This window comes from Oncorhynchus mykiss, chromosome 17, assembly GCF_013265735.2.
Source record: "Oncorhynchus mykiss isolate Arlee chromosome 17, USDA_OmykA_1.1, whole genome shotgun sequence".
Lineage (NCBI taxonomy): Eukaryota > Metazoa > Chordata > Actinopteri > Salmoniformes > Salmonidae > Oncorhynchus > Oncorhynchus mykiss.
This window is the reverse complement of record NC_048581.1, coordinates 12,602,167-12,626,193: the sequence shown is the minus strand read 5'-3', so window position 1 is coordinate 12,626,193 and position 24,027 is coordinate 12,602,167. Positions and strand designations below refer to the sequence as shown.

Below are 24,027 nucleotides of genomic sequence, written 5' to 3'. Positions count from 1 at the left end.
CAAATGCTCTCCATCCAACCTCACTGAGCTCAAGCTGTTTTGCAAGGAGGATTGGGAAAAAATGTCAGTCTCTCGATGTGAAAAACTGATAGAGACATACCCCAAGCGACTTACAGCTGTAATCGCAACAAAAGGTGGCGCTACAAAGTATTAACTTAAAGGGGCTGAATAATTTTGCACGCCCAATTTTTCAGTTTTTGATTTGTTAAAAAAGTTTGAAATATCCAATAAATGTCGTTCCACTTCATGATTGTGTCCCACTTGTTGTTGATTCTTCACAAAAAAAGACAGTTTTATATCTTTATGTTTGAAGCCTGAAATGTGGCAAAAGGTCGCAAAGTTCAAGGGGGCCGAATACTTTCGCAAGGCACTGTATATAGCACACGGTATGTACACTATACACTATATAACACACGGTATGTACACTGTAGATATACACACATCTATATAACACACGGTATGTACACTATACACACATCTATATAACACACGGTATGTACACTATACACACATCTACATAACACACGGTATGTACACTGTACACACATCTATATAACACACGGTATGTACACTATACACACATCTATATAACACACGGTATGTACACTATACACACTATATAACACTATATAACACACGCGCCTACAGTTGAAGTCGGAAGTTTACATACACCTTAGCAAAATACATTTAAACTCAGTTTTTCACAATTCCTGACATTTAATCCGAGTAAAAATTCCCTGTTTTAGGTCAGTTAGGATCACCACTTTATTTTAAGAATGTGAATTGTCAGAATAATAGTAGAGAGAATTATTTATTTCAGATTTGATTTCTTTCATCATATTCCCAGTGGGTCAGAAGTTTACTTGGTAGCATTAGTACTTGGTAGCATTAGTACTTGGTAGCATTAGTACTTGGTAGCATTAGTACTTGGTAGCATTAGTACTTGGTAGCATTGCCTTTAAATGGTTTAACTTGGGCCAAATGTTTTGGCCCATTCCTCCTGACAGAGCTGGTGTAACTGAGTCAGGTTTGTAGACCTCCTTGATTGCACACGCTTTTTCAGTTCTGCCCACAAATACTCTATAGGATTGAGGTCAGGGCTTTGTGATGGCCACTCCAATACCTTGACTTTGTTGTCCTTTAGCCATTTTGCCACAACTTTGGAAGTATGCTTGGGGTTATTGTCCATTTGGAAGACCCATTTACGACCAAGTTTTAACTTCCTGACTGATTTCTTGAGATGTTGCTTCAATATATCCACATCATTTTGCAACCTCATGATGTCATCTATTTTGTGAAGTGCACCAGTTCCTCCTGCAGCAAAGCACCCCCACTACATGATGCTGCCACCCCCGTGCTTCACGGTTGGGATGGTGTTCTTTGGCTTGCAAGCCTCCCCCTTTTTTAACTCCAAACATATCAATGGTCATTATGGCCAAACAGTTCTATTTTTGTTTCATCAGACCAGAGGACATTTCTCCAAAAAGTACGATCTTTGTCCCCATGTGCTGTTGCAAACTGTAGTCTGGCTTTTTTATGGTGGTTTTGGAGCAGTGGCTTCTTCCTTGCTGAGCGGCCTTTCAGGTTATGTCGATATAGGACTTGTTTTATTGTGGATATAGATACTTTTGTACCTGTTTCCTCCAGCATCTTCACAAGGTCCTTTACTGTTGTTCTGGGATTGATTTGCACTTTTCGCACCAAAGTACGTTCATCTCTAGGAGACAGAACGCGTCTCCTTCCTGGGCGGTATGATGGCTGCGTGGTCCCATAGTGTTTATACCTGCGTACTATTGTTTGTACAGATGAACGTGGTACCTTCAGGCATTTGGAAATTGCTCCCAAGGATGAACCAGACTTGTGGAGGTCTACAATTTTTTTTCTGAGGTCTTGATGGTCTTTGATTTCCCATGATGTCAAGCAAAGAGGCACTGAGTTTGAAGGTAGGTCTTGAAATACATCCACAGGTACACCTCCAATTGACTCAAATGATGTCATTTAGCCTATCAGAAGCTTCTAAAGCCATGACATCATTTTCTGGAATTTTCCAAGCTGTTTCAAGGCATAGTCAACTTCGTGTTTGTAAACTTCTGACCCACTGGAATTGTAATACAGTGAATTATAAGTGAAATAATCTGTCTGTAAACAATTGCTGGAAAAATGACTTGTGTCATGCACAAAGTAGATGTCCTAACCGACTTGCCAAAACTATAGTTTGTTAACAGTCAACCTGTTCAAAGCTGTCAAAGCTGTACATAGTCCATCTGTAAATAGCCCACCTCAATCTACCTACCTCATCCCCATATTGTTTTTATTTACTTTTCTGCTCTTTTGCACACCAGTATCTCTACTTACACATCATCTACTCATCCATCACTCCAGTGTTAATCTGATATTATTATAATTATAATTTCTTCGCTACTGTGGCCTATTTATTGCCTTACTTCCTCACGCCATTTGCACACACTGTATATAGACTGTCTTTTTGTTCTACTGTATTATTGACTGTATGTTTGTTTATTCCATGTGTAACTCTGTTGTTTGAGTCACACTGCTTTGCTTTATCTTGGCCAGGTCACAGTTGTAAATGAGAACTTGTTCTCAACTGGCCTCCCTGGTTAAATAAAGGGGAAATAACATTTTTAGACATTTGTGGAGTGGTTGAAAAAAGTGTTTGAATGACTCCAACCTAAGTGTATGTAAACGTCCGACTTCAGCTGTATATAACACACCTGTTCCCTAGTGGCAGAGGCAGCTCCTGTACTGTCATGTAATAATCAGATGCCCCTGTGTCTCAGAGGGAACTCCAAGTACCACTACTATGGTCTTCGTATCAAGACCACCTCCTCTCTGCTCCGTCTGATAGACGACCACCAGCACCTCGCCTTGAGACAGCAGCCCTTCTCTCAGAAAAACAGGTAGGGGGGTGTCTCTCTCTTCCTGTCTCTCTGTCTCTTCCTGTCTCTCTGTCTCTTCCTGTCTCTTCCTGTCTCTCTCTCTCTTCCTGTCTCAGTCTCTCTGTCTCTTCTTGTCTCTCTCTTCCTGTCTCTCTCTCTCTTCCTGTCTCTCTCTCTCTTCTTGTCTCTCTGTCTCTTCCTGTCTCTCTGTCTCTTCCTGTCTCTCTGTCTCTTCCTGTCTTCCTGTCTCTCTGTCTCTTCCTGTCTCTCTGTCTCTTCCTGTCTCCCTGTCTCTCTGTCTCTTCCTGTCTCTCTCTCTCTCTCTTCCTGTCTCTCTCTCTTCCTGTCTCTCTGTCTCTTCCTGTCTCTCTGTCTCTTCCTGTCTCTGTCTTTTCCTGTCTCTCTGTCTCTTCCTGTCTCTCTCTCTCTCTCTTCTTGTCTCTCTGTCTCTTCCTGTCTCTCTGTCTCTTCCTGTCTCTCTCTCTCTCTCTCTCTCTTCCTGTCTCTCTCTCTCTCTCTTCCTCTATCTCTCTCTCTCTTCCTGTCTCTCTCTCTTGCTGTCTCTCTCTCGCTCTCTCTTCCTGTCTCTCTCTCTCTTTTGACAGCTGTTCTGTCCAATAGGGTAAAGCCGGTTCTGAAGGTGGAGGGCATGTCCAATGGGATGTCTCTGGGGGCGGGGCAGCAGCAGGGGGCGGGGCTCAGTGACATCTCAGCTCAAGTGCAACAATACCAGCAGTTCCTGGGTGAGTGGACAGGGACTAGGTACACACACACAAACACACACACACACACACACAGAGGAGCGGAATAGCCTATCATCTGTCAGACAGCTCGAGAGCTGTCTAAAAGATGGTACTGGAGTGTAACGTGCTGGGGGGTAACGTGCTGGGGGGTAACGTGCTGGGGGGTGACGTGCTGGGGTGTGACGTGCTGGGGTGTGACGTGCTGGGGTGTGACGTGCTGGGGTGTAACGTGCTGGGGTGTAACGTGCTGGGGGGTGACGTGCTGGGGGGTGACGTGCTGGGGGGTAACGTGCTGGGGGGTGACGTGCTGGGGGGTGACGTGTTGGGGGGTGACGTGTTGGGGTGTGACGTGCTGGGGTGTGACGTGCTGGGGTGTAACGTGCTGGGTGAGACGTGCTGGGGGGTAACGTGCTGGGGGGTAACGTGCTGGGGGGTAACGCGCTGGGGGGTAACGTGCTGGGGTGTAACGCGCTGGGGTGAGACGTGCTGGGGTGTAACGTGCTGGGGTGAGACGTGCTGGGGTGAGACGTGCTGGGGTGTAACGCGCTGGGGTGAGACGTGCTGGGGTGTAACGCGCTGGGGTGTAACGCGCTGGGGTGTAACGCGCTGGGGTGTAACGCGCTGGGGGGTAACGTGCTGGGGTGTAACGCGCTGGGGTGTAACGCGCTGGGGGGTAACGTGCTGGGTTTTAGTCAACGCAGGCAGGCTGTCAGCAAGTCACACACCACTTTGCACCAGAATTGTTTGAAACCTTTGACTTTACTTCAAACAAAGAGGCATGTCTTGTCTTACTTCAAAGTAGCCTTGTCAAAATGAATCTATAGGAACGTGGAGGCAATTATTTTATAAAGACTCCCTGATGCCGTTAACCAGCATGTCTCTCCTGTTCTATTGATTTTCACACCAACTTTCTTCTGTTGCCCAGAAGTCAAAGCCACCATCCTAGTCGTATTATCATCCCGTCCTAGTCGTGTTATCATCCCATCCTAGTCGTGTTATCATCCATCCTAGTCGTATTTTCATCCCATCCTAGTCGTATTATCATCCCATCCTAGTCGTATTATCATCCCATCCTAGTCGTGTTATCATCCATCCTAGTCGTATTTTCATCCCATCATAGTCGTATTATCATCCCATCCTAGTCGTATTATCATCCCATCCTAGTCGTGTTATCATCCCATCCTAGTCGTGTTATCATCCATCCTAGTCGTATTTTCATCCCATCCTAGTCGTATTATCATCCCATCCTAGTCGTATTATCATCCCGTCCTAGTCGTATTATCATCCCACCCTAGTCGTGTTATCATCCATCCTAGTCGTATTTTCATCCCATCATAGTCGTATTATCATCCTAGTCGTATTATCATCCCATCCTAGTCGTATTATCATCCCGTCCTAGTCGTATTATCATCCCATCCTAGTCGTGTTATCATCCATCCTAGTCGTATTTTCATCCCATCATAGTCGTATTATCATCCCATCCTAGTCGTATTATCATCCATCCTAGTCGTATTTTCATCCCATCCTAGTCGTATTATCATCCCATCCTAGTCGTATTATCATCCCATCCTAGTCGTATTATCATCCTAGTTGCTATTAGATTTCTCCTCCTAGTTCCTAACACATATGGAACGGCTGGGATCAGGTGCTCTGTTTAGAAAGGTGTTTTCTGATCTGCTTCATTACAGGAGTTGTCCAATTAGAGGCGAGAGCCTTTTGACTGGACGATGACAGGCCTGCTAGTGTTGCGTGTTTCCATTAACAGGTCTTTGTATGTGTAGTATCTCCTGTTGGTCATTTTACTGTTCAACCGTTTGTCGACCGGTTAACAAGGGTCGGCTAGTCGGCAGAAAATTTACCGAAATGTGCAACCCACACACACACACGTAGTAACAAGAATGTCTCCATATGTAAATAATGGCATAAACAATGCTAGTAAACATACTAAAGCAATGTGAAGCACACAGATCAACACATTGTAAATCATCGACATGTAATTCCACACATAACAACACAGCAATGTAACCGTTGTTGTTGTCCAGACGCGTCGCGGGCGCTGCCTGAGTTCCCAGAGTTGGATCTGCAGGACAGACCTCTTCCTGATGGCATCGTTCCAGAACACATCGCAGCCTTCCAACAGCTCTACAGGGAACACTGTGAGGTAAACAGTCCACTACGCACTGCTGGCTTGTGGCAGTCTTGTGGCAGTCTTATGAAGTGTTGTGCCTATTATGTCTGTCTTGATTCCACTAGCGATAACGATGATGAGTTGAGATGTAGAATCAGGTGTTTTAGTTCCAGGACCAGGGTTGGGAAACGGTGTGTTAGTCTATTGTAGTGTAATGAAAATGTATGACAATCTTGTGTGGTGTTTATCTCAGCCTAATGTAGTGCTATCTCTGTCTAATGTAGTGCTTTGTCAGTCTAATGTAGTGCTTTGTCAGCCTAATGTAGTGCTTTGTCAGTCTAATGTAGTGCTATCTCTGTCTAATGTAGTGCTTTGTCAATGTAGGTCTATGTCCAGTTATGTGGGTCAAATGTCATGTTATGACTTTCTATGTCAGACAAATGTAGTGTTTTATCATTCTTACGTAGTGCTATGTCATGTCTGTGCAGGCCATTCTGGATGTGATGGTGAACCTGCAGTTCACTCTGGTGGAGACGCTGTGGAAAACCTTTTGGAGGTTCAGCGAGAGCATCGACGCAGACACACTCGGCGTGTGAGTGAAACACACACGTTCTACATGTCACACATTACAACACACACAATCTAACAACGTGTGTGTGTGTGTGTGTGCGTGTGTGTGTGTGTGTGTGTGTGTGTGTGTGTGTGTGTGTGTGTGTGTGCGCGTGTGCGTGCCTCTAGTCATGGTGAGTCAGAGGAGCGTCTACCTAAGTGGTACCTGGTGGTGCTGTGTAAGTACCAGCCAGTTGTTCACTGGACCAGAGACTGTGACAACACACTGTACCAGACCCTGGTGGAGATCCTCATCCCTGACGTATTACGACCCATCCCCAGTGAGTTATGACATTAGAGCTACACAACATGACGTTAGAGCTACACAACATGACGTTAGAGCTACACAACATGACGTTAGAGCTACACAACATGACGTTAGGTCTACATGCCATTAGATCTACACAACATGACGTTAGGTCTACACAACATGACGTTAGGTCTACACAACATGACGTTAGGTCTACATGCCATTAGATCTACACAACATGACGTTAGGTCTACACAACATGACGTTAGGTCTACACAACATGACGTTAGGTCTACATGCCATTATATCTACACAACATGACGTTAGGTCTACACAACATGACGTTAGAGCTACACAACATGACGTTAGAGCTACACAACATGACGTTAGAGCTACACAACATGACGTTAGAGCTACACAACATGACATTAGAGCTACACAACATGACATTAGAGCTACACAACATGACGTTAGAGCTACACAACATGACATTAGAGCTACACAACATGACATTAGGTCTACATGCCATTAGATCTACACAACATGACATTAGAGCTACATAACATGCCATTAGGGACACATAACTTGACATTATGGCTACATAACATGACAGAGCTGCACAACATGACATTAGAGCTACATAACTTGACATTAGAGCTACATAACATGCCATTAGAGCTACACAACATGCCATCAGAGCTACACAACATGCCATCAGAGCTACACAACATGCCATCAGAGCTACACAACATGCCATTAGAGCTACACAACATGCCATTAGAGCCACATAACTTGACATTATAGCTACATAACATGACAGAGCTGCCCAACATGACATTAGAGCCACATAACTTGACATTAGAGCTACATAACATGACAGAGCTGCCCAACATGCCGTTAGAGCTACACAACATGCCGTTAGAGCTACACAACATGCCGTTAGAGCTACACAACATGCCGTTAGAGCTGCACAACATGCCATTAGAGACACATAACTTGACATTATAGCTACATAACATGACAGAGCTGCCCAACATGCCGTTAGAGCTACACAACATGACTATAGAGCTACACAACATGACATTAGAGCTACACAACATGACATTAGAGCTACACAACATGCCGTTAGAGCTACACAACATGCCATTAGAGCTACACAACATGCCATTAGAGCTACACAACATGCCGTTAGAGCTACACAACATGACATTACAGCTACACAACATGACATTACAGCTACATAACATGACATTACAGCTACATAACATGCCATTAGAGCTACACAACATGCCATTAGAGCTACACAACATGCCATTAGAGCTACACAACATGCCATTAGAGCTACACAACATGCCGTTAGAGCTACACAACATGACATCTAAAACATATGACTAGCTACTTTTCTCTCTCATCTCTAATCATCTCCCTCCCCATCTCTCTGTCTCTCTGTCAGGTGCCTTAACTCAAGCTATCCGTAACTTTGCCAAGAGTCTAGAGAGCTGGCTGACAAGCGCCATGATGAACATACCAGAGGAGATGGTCCGCATGAAGGTGTGATCTCTCACGCACGCACACACACACACACACACACACACACACACACACAATACAAATACTCTTCCACAAAACTACATTCCCTCCTCCCCTCCTCTGTCCCGTCTCCTCCTCTCCCCCGTCTCCCCCTCCTCTCCTCCTCTCTCCCGTCTCCCTCTCCTCCCCTCCGTCTCTTCCCCTCCAGGTGATGTGTGCGGGGGCGTTTGCCCAGACGCTGCGTCGCTACACCAGTCTAAACCACCTGGCCCAGGCAGCCAGGGCCGTCCTCCAGAACACCGCCCAGATCAATCAGATGCTGAGTGACCTCAACAGAGTTGACTTCACTAACGTGCAGGTACGTCTGTCTGGATACCTTCTAACCACTACCTCTCTCTGTCTGGATACCTTCTAACCACTACCTCTCTCTCTCTGTCTGGATACCTTCTAACCACTACCTCTCTCTCTCTGTCTGGATACCTTCTAACCACTACCCCTCTCTCTCTGTCTGGATACCTTCTAACCACTACCTCTCTCTCTCTGTCTGGATACCTTCTAACCACTACCTCTCTCTCTCTGTCTGGATACCTTCTAACCACTACCTCTCTCTCTCTGTCTGGATACCTTCTAACCACTACCTCTCTCTCTCTCTGTCTGGATACCTTCTAACCACTACCTCTCTCTCTCTGTCTGGATACCTTCTAACCACTACCTCTCTCTCTCTGTCTGGATACCTTCTAACCACTACCTCTCTCTCTCTGTCTGGATACCTTCTAACCACTACCTCTCTCTCTCTGTCTGGATACCTTCTAACCACTACCTCTCTCTCTGTCTGTCTGGATACCTTCTAACCACTACCTCTCTCTCTCTGTCTGGATACCTTCTAACCACTACCTCTCTCTCTGTCTGTCTGGATACCTTTTAACCACTACCTCTCTCTCTCTGTCTGGATACCTTCTAACCACTACCTCTCTCTCTGTCTGGATACATTCTAACCACTACCTCTCTCTCTCTGTCTGGATACCTTCTAACCACTACCTCTCTCTCTGTCTGGATACCTTCTAACCACTACCTTTCTCTCTCTGTCTGGATACCTTCTAACTACTACCTTTCTCTCTCTGTCTGGATACCTTCTAACTACTACCTCTCTCTCTCTGTCTGGATACCTTCTAACCACTACCTTTCTCTCTCTGTCTGGATACCTTCTAACTACTACCTCTCTCTCTCTGTCTGGATACCTTCTAACCACTACCTCTCTCTCTGTCTAGATACATTCTAACCACTACCTCTCTCTCTCTGTCTGGATACCTTCTAACTACTACCTCTCTCTCTGTCTGGATACCTTCTAACTACTACCTCTCTCTCTGTCTGGATACCTTCTAACCACTACCTCTCTCTCTGTCTGGATACCTTCTAACCACTACCTCTCTCTCTGTCTGGATACCTTCTAACCACTACCTCTCTCTCTCTGTCTGGATACCTTCTAACCACTACCTTTCTCTCTCTGTCTGGATACCTTCTAACTACTACCTCTCTCTCTCTGTCTGGATACCTTCTAACCACTACCTCTCTCTCTGTCTGGATACCTTCTAACCACTACCTCTCTCTCTGTCTGGATACCTTCTAACCACTACCTCTCTCTCTGTCTGGATACCTTCTAACCACTACCTTTCTCTCTCTGTCTGGATACCTTCTAACCACTACCTCTCTCTCTCTGTCTGGATACATTCTAACCACTACCTCTCTCTCTCTGTCTGGATACCTTCTAACCACTACCTCTCTCTCTGTCTAGATACATTCTAACCACTACCTCTCTCTCTCTGTCTGGATACCTTCTAACCACTACCTTTCTCTCTCTGTCTGGATACCTTCTAACTACTACCTTTCTCTCTCTGTCTGGATACCTTCTAACCACTACCTCTCTCTCTGTCTGGATACCTTCTAACCACTACCTCTCTCTCTCTGTCTGGATACCTTCTAACCACTACCTCTCTCTCTCTGTCTGGATACCTTCTAACCACTACCTCTCTCTCTGTCTGGATACATTCTAACCACTACCTCTCTCTCTCTGTCTAGATACATTCTAACCACTACCTCTCTCTCTCTGTCTGGATACCTTCTAACCACTACCTTTCTCTCTCTGTCTGGATACCTTCTAACTACTACCTTTCTCTCTCTGTCTGGATACCTTCTAACTACTACCTCTCTCTCTCTGTCTGGATACCTTCTAACCACTACCTTTCTCTCTCTGTCTGGATACCTTCTAACTACTACCTCTCTCTCTCTGTCTGGATACCCTTCTAACCACTACCTCTCTCTCTCTCTGTCTGGATACCTTCTAACCACTACCTCTCTCTCCAACCTATAATTCTGTCTCTCTCTCTCTCTCTCTCTCCAACCTATAATTCTGTCTCTCTCTCTCCAACCTATAATCCTGTCTCTCTCTCTCTCTCCAACCTATAATCCTGTCTCTCTCTCCAACCTATAATCCTGTCTCTCTCTCTCTCTCCAACCTATAATCCTGTCTCTCTCTCTCTCTCCAACCTATAATCCTGTCTCTCTCTCCAACCTATAATCCTGTCTCTCTCTCTCTCTCCAACCTATAATCCTGTCTCTCTCTCTCTCTCCAACCTATAATCCTGTCTCTCTCTCTCTCTCCAACCTATAATCCTGTCTCTCTCTCTCTCTCCAACCTATAATCCTGTCTCTCTCTCTCTCTCCAACCTATAATCCTGTCTCTCTCTCTCTCCAACCTATAATCCTGTCTCTCTCTCTCCAACCTATAATCCTGTCTCTCTCTCTCTCCAACCTATAATCCTGTCTCTCTCTCTCTCCAACCTATAATCCTGTCTCTCTCTCTCTCCAACCTATAATCCTGTCTCTCTCTCTCTCCAACCTATAATTCTGTCTCTCTCTCTCCAACCTATAATCCTGTCTCTCTCTCTCTCTCTCCAACCTATAATCCTGTCTCTCTCTCTCTCCAACCTATAATCCTGTCTCTCTCTCTCTCCAACCTATAATTCTGTCTCTCTCTCTCTCTCCAACCTATAATTCTGTCTCTCTCTCTCTCTCCAACCTATAATCCTGTCTCTCTCTCTCCAACCTATAATCCTGTCTCTCTCTCTCTCTCCAACCTATAATCCTGTCTTTCTCTCTCTCTCCAACCTATAATCCTGTCTTTCTCTCCAACCTATAATTCTGTCTCTCTCTCTCCAACCTATAATCCTGTCTCTCTCTCTCTCTCCAACCTATAATCCTGTCTCTCTCTCCAACCTATAATCCTGTCTCTCTCTCTCTCTCCAACCAAAAATCCTGTCTCTCTCTCCCCTCTGTAGGAACAGGCATCGTGGGTGTGTGGTTGTGAGGATGGTGTGATCCTATACTCCTGTCTCTCTCTCCCCCCTGTAGGAACAGGCGTTGTGGGTGTGTGGTTGTGAGGATGGTGTGATCCTATACTCCTGTCTCTCTCTCCCCCCTGTAGGAACAGGCGTCGTGGGTGTGTGGTTGTGAGGATGGTGTGATCCAGAGGTTGGAGCAGGACTTCAAGCAGACGTTACAACAACATAACTCTCTGGAGCAGTGGGCTGCCTGGCTGGACGGCGTGGTCTCCCAGGTCCTAAAGCCCTACCCACACAGCCCAGCAGCCTTCCCTCAGGCTGCCAAGCTCTTCCTGCTGCGGTGGAGCTTCTACAGGTGAGAGAAGAGAAAGTGAGCATCAAAGGCTCTTTGATTTGAATGTTTCCCCTCCTCTTCTTATCCCTCCCCCCTCCCTGTCTCTCTCTACCTCTCTCTCTCCCTGTCTCTCCCCCCCCAGTTCCATGGTGATTAGAGACCTGTCTCTCTCTACCCCCCCAGTTCCATGGTGATTAGAGACCTGTCTCTCTCTACCCCCCCAGTTCCATGGTGATTAGAGACCTGTCTCTCTCTACCCCCCCAGTTCCATGGTGATTAGAGACCTGTATCTCTACCCCCCCAGTTCCATGGTGATTAGAGACCTGTCTCTCTGTACCCCTCCCAGTTCCATGGTGATTAGAGACCTGTCTCTCTCTACCCCCCCCCCCCCCCCCCCCCCCCCCCCCCCCCCCCCCCCCCAGTTCCATGGTGATTAGAGACCTGTCTCTCTCTACCCCCCCAGTTCGATGGTGATTAGAGACCTGTCTCTCTCTACCCCCCCCAGTTCCATGGTGATTAGAGACCTGTCTCTCTCTACCCCCCCCCCCCCCCAGTTCCATGGTGATTAGAGACCTGTCTCTCTCTACCCCCCAGTTCCATGGTGATTAGAGACCTGTCTCTCTCTACCCCCCCCAGTTCCATGGTGATTAGAGACCTGTCTCTCTGTACCCCCCCAGTTCCATGGTGATTAGAGACCTGTCTCTCTCTACCCCCCCCCCCCCCAGTTCCATGGTGATTAGAGACCTGTCTCTCTCTACCCCCCCAGTTCCATGGTGATTAGAGACCTGTCTCTCTCTACCCCCCCAGTTCCATGGTGATTAGAGACCTGTCTCTCTCTACCCCCCCAGTTCCATGGTGATTAGAGACCTGTCTCTTTCTACCCCCCCAGTTCCATGGTGATTAGAGACCTGTCTCTCTACCCCCCCAGTTCCATGGTGATTAGAGACCTGTCTCTCTCTACCCCTCCAGTTTCATGGTGATTAGAGACCTGTCTCTCTCTACCCCCCCCAGTTGCATGGTGATTAGAGACCTGTCTCTCTCTACCCCCCCCCCCCCAGTTCCATGGTGATTAGAGACCTGTCTCTCTCTACCCCCCCAGTTCCATGGTGATTAGAGACCTGTCTCTCTCTACCCCCCCAGTGATTAGAGACCTGTCTCTCTCTACCCCCCAGTTCCATGGTGATTAGAGACCTGACTCTCTCTACCCCCCCAGTTCCATGGTGATTAGAGACCTGTCTCTCTCTACCCCCCCAGTGATAAGAGACCTGACTCTCTCTACCCCCCAGTGATTAGAGACCTGTCTCTCTCTACCCCCCCAGTTCCATGGTGATTAGAGACCTGTCTCTCTCTACCCCCCCAGTTCCATGGTGATTAGAGACCTGTCTCTCTCTACCCCCCCAGTTCCATGGTGATTAGAGACCTGTCTCTCTCTACCCCCCCAGTTCCATGGTGATTAGAGACCTGTCTCTCTCTACCCCCCAGTTCCATGGTGATTAGAGACCTGTCTCTCTCTACCCCCCCAGTTCCATGGTGATTAGAGACCTGTCTCTCTCTACCCCCCCAGTTCCATGGTGATTAGAGACCTGTCTCTCTCTACCCCCCCAGTTCCATGGTGATTAGAGACCTGTCTCTCTCTACCCCCCCAGTTCCATGGTGATTAGAGACCTGTCTCTCTGTACCCCCCCAGTTCCATGGTGATTAGAGACCTGTCTCTCTCTACCCCCCAGTTCCATGGTGATTAGAGACCTGTCTCTCTCTACCCCCCCAGTTCCATGGTGATTAGAGACCTGTCTCTCTCTACCCCCCCAGTTCCATGGTGATTAGAGACCTGTCTCTCTCTACCCCCCCAGTATCATGGTGATTAGAGACCTGTCTCTCTCTACCCCTCCAGTTTCATGGTGATTAGAGACCTGTCTCTCTCTACCCCCCCAGTTCCATGGTGATTAGAGACTTGACTCTGCGTAGTGCTGCCAGCTTCGGATCCTTCCACCTGATCAGACTGCTGTATGATGAGTACATGTACTACCTGGTAGAACACAGAGTGGCCCAGGCTAAAGGAGAGACACCCATCGCTGTCATGGGAGAGGTACACACACACACACACACACACACACACCTGATATAGAACACAGAGTGGCCAAGGCTAAAGGAGAAACACCCATCGCTGTCATGGGAGAGGTACACACACACACACACACATACCGACACACACGATGCACTGCTGATCGTCTCTCTCTCTCAGTTTGCCAGTGTGGGCAGGAGTCTGAACTGTCAGGACCCTGATAAAGGTAATGTCTCACCCTGCAAGCCTTCACATCTTCCACATCTCTCATAATGTGGCCGCAATAAACCTGTAAACGGTTAATATATCTGTGTGTGTGTGTGTCTCAGATGAGGAAGAGGATGAGGAGGAGAGTGATGAAGAGGGGGTAGAGATGACCGTGCCGTCTAACGCCGCTGATCTGGGAGAGGGGGAGGAGTCACTGGAGCCGCCCGTCAAGCTAGCCAGGACTGACCCCCGGGGACTGTTCAATACCACACACACAGAGTGACTCACACACACCCAACACACACACACACACCCTCAACAACACACACACACTCAACAACACACTCATCCTTTGCCTTAATGATAGTTTGCTATGAGCCCGTTTGTGATCCCAATGCCATTAAGTTCCTTATCTGTTCCTGCAACCTCACACACCCTGTCTGTCTGCACCTTGATCTCTAGTGTGTGTGTGTGTGTGTGTAAGCGAAGGAGAGGTTTCACAGAGTACATTTTCATCTCTTTTAGTTATCATGGTTCCTCATTGTTCCTCATCACCTTCATTGTGACATCAGAGACGGTGACATAAGAGACGGTAACCTCTTCACTACACTGGTCCTTCATTGTGACATTAGAGACGGTGACCTTTTCATTGTGACATAAGAGACTGTGACCTCTTCACTAGACACACTGGTCCTTCATTGTGACATTAGAGACGGTGACCTTTTCATTGTGACATAAGAGACGGTGACCTCTTCACTAGACAGGGTAACAGTCTGTTCCAGATTTGACCCACCTATCCCACTAATTAACATTACCACTAGTTTGGCAACTTGTTGTTGGATGCAGAAACAGTCTTGTAGGAATACCGTGGCTGAGATTCAATCTGAGGTGTGTGGTAGCACCCTGAACATTTAAAGGTAATATCTGACTGAACCGACATGCAACATTTACCGTGAACACGTTGAGGAACACTGCCTTTAAATGGGGCACTGTCAACAGAGGTCTACAACGTACCTCTGACTGAGCCGACATGCAACATTTACCGTGAACACGCTGAGGAACACTGCCTTTAAATGGGGCACTGTCAACAGAGGTCTACAACGTACCTCTGACTGAATCCCTTCCTATATGTCCCTGTCAGAGGTCTACAACGTACCTCTGACTGAATCCCTTCATATATGTCCCTGTCAACAGTCTACAACGTACCTCTGATTGAATCCCTTCCTATATGTCCCTGTCAACAGTCTACAACGTACCTCTGACTGAATCCCTTCCTATATGTCACTGTCAACAGAGGTCTACAACGTACCTCTGACTGAATCCCTTCCTATATGTCCCTGTCAACAGAGGTCTACAACGTACCTCTGACTGAATCCCTTCCTATATGTCCCTGTCAACAGAGGTCTACAACGTACCTCTGACTGAATCCCTTCCTATATGTCCCTGTCAACAGAGGTCTACAACATACCTCTGACTCAATCCCTTCCTATATGTCACTGTCAACAGAGGTCTACAACGTACCTCTGACTGAATCCCTTCCTATATGTCACTGTCAACAGAAGTCTACAACGTACCTCTGACTGAATCCCTTCCTATATGTCACTGTCAACAGAGGTCAACAACGTACCTCTGACTGAATCCCTTCCTATATGTCCCTGTCAACAGAGGTCAACAACGTACCTCTGACTGAATCCCTTCCTATATGTCCCTGTCAACAGAGGTCAACAACGTACCTCTGACTGAATCCCTTCCTAAATGTCACTGTCAAGAGGTCTACAATGTACCTCTGACTGAATCCAGACCTATATGTCCCTGTCAAAAGTTTGGACACACTCATTCCAGGGTTTTTCTTTATTTTTACTATTTTCTACATTGTAGAATGATAGTGAAGACATCAAACTATGAAATAACACGTATGGAATCATGTACTAACCCAAAATATATATATTTGAGATTCTTCAAAGTTGCCACCCTTTGCCTTGATGACAGCTTTGTCTTCATTATTATTCTACAATGTAGAAAATAGTATAAATAAAGAAAAACCCTGGAATGAGTAGGCGTGTCCAAACATTTGATTGGTTCTGTGTGAGTCAGTCAACCTGCATGGCTACAACCTTCTCTGTCCTCACCTTACCCACCCACTGTCCTGACTGCCATAGAGAGAGATTTACTGCGTTTGCCCGAGCCAGGTGTAGACTTGAAACAGCTGTCGGTCTTCAGTCCTGATGATGTTCACTGACCTCTTAGACAACCACTTGGTGTGTCCCAAACGGCATCCTATCGGTACTTCAACAGGGCACCATTTAGTGGACGGCTCATCAAAGATTCTAAGTATGAATATGTTAATAGCCCTCCGTGAACTGAGACTGAAGGGGTCTTGGATTGAATTGATCAGTCAGACGCTCTAACAGTGGTGTCCTGATGTGGTGTAGAGGACGGGGTGTGTAGTTCCATACAGGGCAGCATTCAGAAAGGTACGTTTTAGTGTATTTTTATTATTTGGCCAACTAAGAGATGACCTGTGCCTTGTAGAGTGAGACAGCGCTGGTGGTTGAATCCCAAATGGCTCCCTGTATAGTGCACTTTTTTGGACCTGAGCCCTATTGACCATGGTCTAAAGTAGTGTACTATATAGGGAATAGGGTGCCATTTCGAAGACAACCTGTGTTTTTAATTAGATCTGATTAATAAAGTGTTTCTAAACCTGTGCAATCTGCCATTTGTTCCTCACTCTTTGGTAATGTATTATGAGTTATAGCAGGCATATGTAGTGTCATAGAGAGGGCAGCCATAATGCATCCTGTTTCCATCCCATTCATTTGTCCCTCCATCGTCATTCCTCCACACACAACAGTAAAGTCATATCCCACCAGCAGGATACAGACCTCCACAGAAACATCTCTAATCTGTGATTGGGCAACAAGGTCAGAAGTCACAGCGAGAGCACATGCAATGTATCCATGGCAACTGTAACAGCCAGCTCGTAGAATCAGCAAAAAGTCAGAACAGATCAGTGAATGTGTGTATTTGAAATAGATGTTACTTTAGTGACTATCATATTTATTGAACCATTATGGCCTTATTTCAACAGTATGTGTAGCATATTTTGATGTACTATCCAGAGTATTTAGCTACTGTATTACAATCACAAGATATCTAGTATATATGTTTTGTAGACCTTTGTATTGAATCGCTGTGACTAGAGTTTGTAGTTTCAGTACTCAGTCGTTGCCATATAAAGACGTGATACCAGCTCACCTTTAGCCATTAAATACTTTACCAGTGTTTCCCCTCTTCAGTCTCTTAAAACGTAACTTTGTGTTTCTCCTTCACACACACAGGAAACGGCAACACGCAAGGTGAATCTTTCAATTTATTTTTATCAAAAAATAATCAAGTGAACCATGCTCTCTCCGTCCAGTCTTAAAATACAGCCAGATAATGACAGGCTTGCTTAAACTCCATATCCCATAAGCCTCTGCTCCATCTAGGGTTGTAACTTTCCTGGGATGAAGGACTAGGCAGTAAATCTGGGAAAGTTAACTCCATCACATACAAATACATTTATAAAGGAGACAATCTGAACTGACACCCTATTCCCTAGGCTCTGGACAAAACGTAGTGCACTACATAGGGAGCCATTTTGGACACGAGACATATGATGGTGAAGTTGCCCTTAGACACTGATCTGCGGTCAGTTTAACATTTCCCCCCACTAATGGTTAAGGTTAGGATTGGGGGAGGGGAAGCTGATCCTAGATCTGTACCTAGGGGGAACGTCAGTCCCTCCAGAGCGACAAATAACAGGATTGGTGCCGCTTCATGTGTAGGCCCTGTTGCAGTCAGACAGACCTGCGTCAAACCAGATCGAACTGGACAAAGCTGGTTTAGAGGAGTGACCTTTAGGTTCCAAGAACAGCAGCAGAATCAGAGGCATGAGGACCACACAACTCCTCGCTCTCACACACAGTCATAAAACAGAAAATGACATCGAACAAACCAAACTAAAAACCCACAGTTAAATCCTATTTGTTCAGTCCAGCTCTGGGTGCCAATTATGGTACATTATATCATCAAACAAAAACAGAAGATGTGGAAAACACAATGCCTCGTGTTTCTTCCATCCTACAACATCACACACACACACACACACACACAGACAGAGGCACACACACACAGAGGCACACACACACACACACAGACACACACACACACACACACACACACACACACACACAGAGAGGCAGGTGCACAGATTCAAGTTGGCGACAACTGAGTCATGACAACATGGCACCCTATTCCCTAAATCAAGGGTTTTCAACTCTGACCCTACGAGGTCCGGAGCCTGCTTTCTGGTCTACCTGATCATTAATTGCACACACACCTGGTGTCCCAGGTCTAAATCAGTCCCTGATTAGAGGGGAACAGTGGAACTCGTGTCCCAGGTCTAAATCAGTCCCTGATTAGAGGGGAACAGTGGAACTGGTGTCCCAGGTCTAAATCAGTCCCTGATTAGAGGGGAACAGTGGAACTCGTGTCCCAGGTCTAAATCAGTCCCTGATTAGAGGGGAACAGTGGAACTGGTGTCCCAGGTCTAAATCAGTCCCTGATTAGAGGGGAATAGTGGAACTGGTTTCCAGGTCTAAATCAGTCCCTGATTAGAGGGGAACAGTGGAACTGGTGTCCCAGGTCTAAATCAGTCCCTGATTAGAGGGGAACAGTGGAACTGGTGTCCCAGGTCTAAATCAGTCCCTGATTAGAGGGGAACAGTGGAACTGGTGTCCCAGGTCTAAATCAGTCCCTGATTAGAGGGGAACAGTGGAACTGGTGTCCCAGGTCTAAATCAGTCCCTGATTAGAGGGGAACTGGTTTCCAGGTCCAGAGTGGAGTCTGAAGGTCCTATAAGGTCACCACTTCTCACCACAGGCATAATGGAAACGTAGTGCACCACATGTGGAGGAGGGAATAGGAGGGAATAGGGTGCCATTTGAGAGGGATCCTATGACTGTTACTGTAGCAGCTAAACAGGCTTGCTGTATGTGTGGATGGGTGTGTGGATGAGTGTGTGTCGGTGTGTGGATGGGTGTGTGTCGGTGTGTGGATGGGTGTGTGTCGGTGTGTGGATGGGTGTGTGTCGGTGTGTGGATGGGTGTGTGTCGGTGGGTGTGTGTGTGTGACAGTCCGAGCCTCTGGTGTCAGGACACCCCTCTGTTGTCCCTCATAGTATGATCCAGGTACTCCGGTCGCTGTCAGCCAACACCTGTAGAGAGGAACCTGGACAGAAGAGAGGGGGACAAACAGAAAAATAAACAGATTTGAAGAATTCATTTACATAAAGTGTGTGTTTCATTTTACCAGGTCAGTTGACTGAGAACACGTTATCATTTACCACAACAACCTGGGGAATAGTTACAGGGGAGAGGAGGGGGGATGAATTAGCCAACTGTAGATGATTAGGTGACTGTGATGGTATGAGGGCCAGATTGGGATTTTAGCCAGGACACCGGGGTTAACACCCCTACTCTTACGATAAGTGCCATGGGATCTTTAGTGACCACAGATGTCCCATCGGAAAGACGGCACCCTACACAGGGCAATGTCCCCAATCACTGCCCTGGGGCATTTGGATATAGTTTTTTAGACCGGAGGAAAGAGAGGCTCCTATTGGTCCTCCACCACCACTTCCAAAAGCATCTGGTAGGCGGTATGGGATATGGTAGTGGGTATGGTAGTGGGTATGGTAGTGGGTATGGTAGTGGGTATGGGGTATGGTAGTGGGTATGGTAGTGGGTATGGGGTATGGTAGTGGGTATGGTAGGGGGTACGGTAGTGGATATGGGGTATGGTAGTGGGTACGGTATGGGGTATGGTATGGGGTATGGTAGTGGGTATGGTAGGGGGTACGGTAGTGGATATGGGGTATGGTAGTGGGTATGGGGTATGGTAGTGGGTACGGTATGGGGTATGGTAGTGGGTATGGGGTATGGTAGTGGGTACGGTAGGGGGTACGGTAGTGGATATGGGGTATGGTAGTGGGTATGGGGTATGGTAGTGGGTATGGTAGGGGGTACGGTAGTGGATATGGTAGTGGGTATGGTAGTGGGTATGGTAGGGGGTACGGTAGTGGATATGGGGTATGGTAGTGGGTATGGTAGGGGGTACGGTAGTGGATATGGGGTATGGTAGTGGGTACGGTAGTGGGTATGGTAGTGGGTATGGTAGTGGGTACGGTAGTGGGTATGGTAGTGGGTATGGTAGTGGGTACAGTAGGGGGTATAGTAGTGGGTATGGGGTATGGTAGTGGGACGGTAGGGGGTACAGTAGGGGGGGCGGTAGGGGGTACAGTAGGGGGGACGGTAGGGGGTACAGTAGGGGGGACGGTAGGGGGTACAGTAGGGGGGACGGTAGGGGGTACGGTAGGGGGAATGGTAGTGGGAATGGTAGTGGGTACAGTAGGGGGGACGGTAGGGGGTACAGTAGGGGGGACGGTAGGGGGTACAGTAGGGGGGACGGTAGGGGGTACGGTAGGGGGTATGGTAGTAGGTATGGTAGTGGGTACAGTAGGGGGGACGGTAGGGGGTATGGTAGTAGGTATGGTAGTGGGCGCACCGGTGTGTGTCATGAACTGCAACGCTGCTGGGTTTTTCACGCTACAGTTTCCCGTGTGCATCAAGAATGGTCCACCACCCAAAGAACATCCAACCAACTTGACACAACTGTGGAAAGCGTTGGAGTCAACATGGGCCAGCATCCCTGTGGAACACTTTCAACACCTTGTAGAGTCAACATGGACCAGCATCCCTGTGGAACACTTTCAACACCTTGTAGAGTCAACATGGACCAGCATCCCTGTGGAACACTTTCAACACCTTGTAGAGTCAACATGGGCCAGCATCCCTGTGGAACACTTTCAACACCTTGTAGAGTCAACATGGACCAGCATCCCTGTGGAACACTTTCAACACCTTGTAGAGTCAACATGGACCAGCATCCCCGTGGAACACTTTCAACACCTTGTTGAGTCAACATGGACCAGCATCCCTGTGGAACACTTTCAACACCTTGTTGAGTCAACATGGACCAGCATCCCTGTGGAACACTTTCAACACCTTGTTGAGTCAACATGGACCAGCATCCCCGTGGAACACTTTCAACACCTTGTTGAGTCAACATGGACCAGCATCCCTGTGGAACACTTTCAACACCTTGTAGAGTCAACATGGACCAGCATCCCTGTGGAACACTTTCAACACCTTGTTGAGTCAACATGGACCAGCATCCCTGTGGAACACTTTCAACACCTTGTAGAGTCAACATGGGCCAGCATCCCTGTGGAACACTTTCAACACCTTGTTGAGTCCATGTCCCCACAAATCGAAACTGTTCTCAGGGCAAAAGGTGGTGCAACTGAACATTAGGAGTTGATGTTTTGTCCACTGTGTGTATATAAGGTGTGTACCTCTGTGCAGGGCCTCATTGGTCATGCAGTTGATGTTTTGTCCGCTGTGTGTGTGTGTGTGTGTGTGTGTGTGTGTGTGTGTGTGTGTGTGTGTGTGTGTGTGTGTGTGTGTATATAACGTGTGTACCTCTGTGCAGGGCCTCGTTGGTCATGCGGGTGATGTTTTGTCCACTGTGTGTATATAAAGGTGTGTACCTTTGTGCAGGGCCTCGTTGGTCATGCGGTTGATGTAACGAGAGCTGCTCTCCGGAACCAGCCACTTCATCACTGTGTTCACACACGACTTCCTGTACGAACTCCATACACTGCCACTACAGGAAGGGAAAGAAGAGGGAGATATGAAAAGAGAAAGAAAAAATGAGAGAGAGATATGAGAGATATGAAGAGAGAAAGAAATGAGGGAGAGCGATAGATATGAAGAGAGAGAGAGATCGTCTCACCTGGTCTGACCCTTGACCTCAGTGAGGTCACCGACCCCGACGGTGTGACACACTCCTGTGTTGAGGTCCCAGCTCACCTGCAGACTGGAGTGGTAGGTGTTGGGCCTGGAAGACAACTACCGGTTAGTGTGAGTGACAGTTAGAGGCAATTAAAACAGCCATCCAGACCCCAGAACACCTAACCGGGAGACTAGAGAGGAAAACAGCCATCCAGACCCCAGAACACCTCACCAGGTGACTAGAGAGGAAAACAGTCATCCAGACCCCAGAACAACTCACCAGATGACTAGTCAGGAACAGAGGAAAACAGCCCTCGAGACCCAAGAACACCTCACCAGGTGACTAGAGAGGAAAACAGCCCTCCAGACCCCAGAACACCTCACCAGGTGACTAGTCAGGAAAACAGACCTCCAGACCCCAGAACACCTCACCAGGTGACTAGAGAGGAAAACAGACCTCCAGACCCGAGAACAACCCACCAGGTGACTAGAGAGGAAAACAGCCCTCGAGACCCCAGAACACCTCACCAGGTGACCATCCAGGAAAACAGAGAGAGAACAGCCCTCCAGACCCCAGAACACCTCACCAGGTGACTAGTCAGGAAAACAGACCTCCAGACCCAGAACACCTCACCAGGTGACCATCCAGGAAAACAGCCCTCCAGACCCCAGAACACCTCACCAGGTGACTAGAGAGGAAAACAGACCTCCAGACCCTAGAACACCTCACCAGGTGACCATCCAGGAAAACAGAGGGAGAACAGCCCTCCAGACCCCAGAACACCTCACCAGGTGACAATCCAGGAAAACAGAGGAAAACAGACCTCCAGACCCCAGAACACCTCACCAGGTGACTAGTCAGGAAAACAGAGGAAAACAGACATCCAGACCCCAGAACACCTCACCAGGTGACTAGCCAGGAAAACAGCCCTCCAGACCCCAGAACACCTCACCAGGTGACTGACTACCCAGGAAACAGAGGAAAACAGCCCTCCAGACCCCAGAACACCTCACCAGGTGACCATCCAGGAAAACAGACCTCCAGACCCCAGAACACCTCTCCAGGTGAACATCCAGGAAAACAAAGGGAGGACAGCCTTCCAGACCCCAGAACACCTCACCAGGTGACCATCCAGGAAAACAGACCTCCAGACCACAGAACACCTCACCAGGTGAACATCCAGGAAAACAGAGGGAGAACAGCCCTCCAGACCGCAGAACACCTCACCAGGTGAACATCCAGGAAAACAGAGGAAAACAGACCTCCAGACCCCAGAACACCTCAACAGGTGACTAGTCAGGAAAACAGAAGAAAAAAGCCCTCCAGGAAAACAGAACACCTCACCAGGTGACTAGCCAGGAAAACAGACCTCCAGACCCCAGAACACCTCACCAGGTGACCATCCAGGAAAACAGCCATCCAGACCCCAGCCAGGAAAACAGACCTCCAGACCCCAGAACACCTCACCAGGTGACCATCCAGGAAAACAGAGGGAGAACAGCCCTCCAGACCCCAGAACACCTCACCAGGTGACTATCCAGGAAAACAGACCTCCAGACCCCAGAACACCTCACCAGGTGACCATCCAGGAAAACAGACCTCCAGACCCCAGAATACCTCACCAGGTGAACATCCAGGAAAACAGAGAGAGAACAGCCCTCCAGACCCAGAACACCTCACCAGGTGACTAGCCAGGAAAACAGACCTCCAGACCCCAGAACACCTCACCAGGTGACTAGAGAGGAAAACAGCCCTCGAGACCCCAGAACACCTCACCAGGTGACTAGAGAGGAAAACAGCCCTCCAGACCCCAGAACACCTCACCAGGTGACTAGCCAGGAAAACAGACCTCCAGACCCCAGAATACCTCACCAGGTGAACATCCAGGAAAACAGAGAGAGAACAGCCCTCCAGACCCAGAACACCTCACCAGGTGACTAGCCAGGAAAACAGACCTCCAGACCCCAGAACACCTCACCAGGTGACTAGAGAGGAAAACAGCCCTCGAGACCCCAGAACACCTCACCAGG

The 24,027-nt window shown here is 47.7% G+C and overlaps 2 protein-coding genes across 5 annotated transcripts in view; one reads left to right on the top strand and one right to left on the bottom strand.

The window, feature by feature from the left end:
* LOC110515463 (MHC class II regulatory factor RFX1) overlaps positions 1-17,306 on the top strand; it is a 30,599-nt gene extending 13,293 nt beyond the window's left edge. Inside the window, exons 7-18 of one of the 2 annotated variants that reach the window (XR_005036823.1) lie at positions 2,799-2,918; positions 3,519-3,640; positions 5,683-5,801; positions 6,257-6,360; positions 6,507-6,658; positions 8,081-8,178; positions 8,366-8,515; positions 11,639-11,850; positions 13,762-13,915; positions 14,072-14,117; positions 14,221-15,099; positions 15,242-17,306. Coding sequence is in view for 1 of the 2 variants with exons in the window: in XM_036949007.1 (XP_036804902.1) it covers positions 2,799-2,918; positions 3,519-3,640; positions 5,683-5,801; positions 6,257-6,360; positions 6,507-6,658; positions 8,081-8,178; positions 8,366-8,515; positions 11,639-11,850; positions 13,762-13,915; positions 14,072-14,117; positions 14,221-14,381 (1,438 nt within the window). In the remaining variant the exon portion in view is untranslated. Of the gene's footprint in view, positions 1-2,798; positions 2,919-3,518; positions 3,641-5,682; positions 5,802-6,256; positions 6,361-6,506; positions 6,659-8,080; positions 8,179-8,365; positions 8,516-11,638; positions 11,851-13,761; positions 13,916-14,071; positions 14,118-14,220; positions 15,111-15,241 lie in introns of those variants that run through there. The other variant, XM_036949007.1, reaches the window with a different exon arrangement.
* A 1,532-nt stretch (positions 17,307-18,838) lies between these two features.
* Positions 18,839-24,027, bottom strand: part of LOC110512743 (DDB1- and CUL4-associated factor 15-like) — a 59,940-nt gene continuing 54,751 nt past the window's right edge. For all 3 annotated transcript variants that reach the window (XM_036949016.1, XM_036949014.1, XM_036949015.1), the window contains 3 exons: positions 21,998-22,102; positions 21,753-21,868; positions 18,839-19,372 (listed from right to left, as the gene is read on the bottom strand). In XM_036949016.1, the coding sequence (XP_036804911.1) occupies positions 19,317-19,372; positions 21,753-21,868; positions 21,998-22,102 (277 nt within the window). In that variant the 3' untranslated portion in view covers positions 18,839-19,316. The remainder of the gene's footprint in view (positions 19,373-21,752; positions 21,869-21,997; positions 22,103-24,027) is intronic.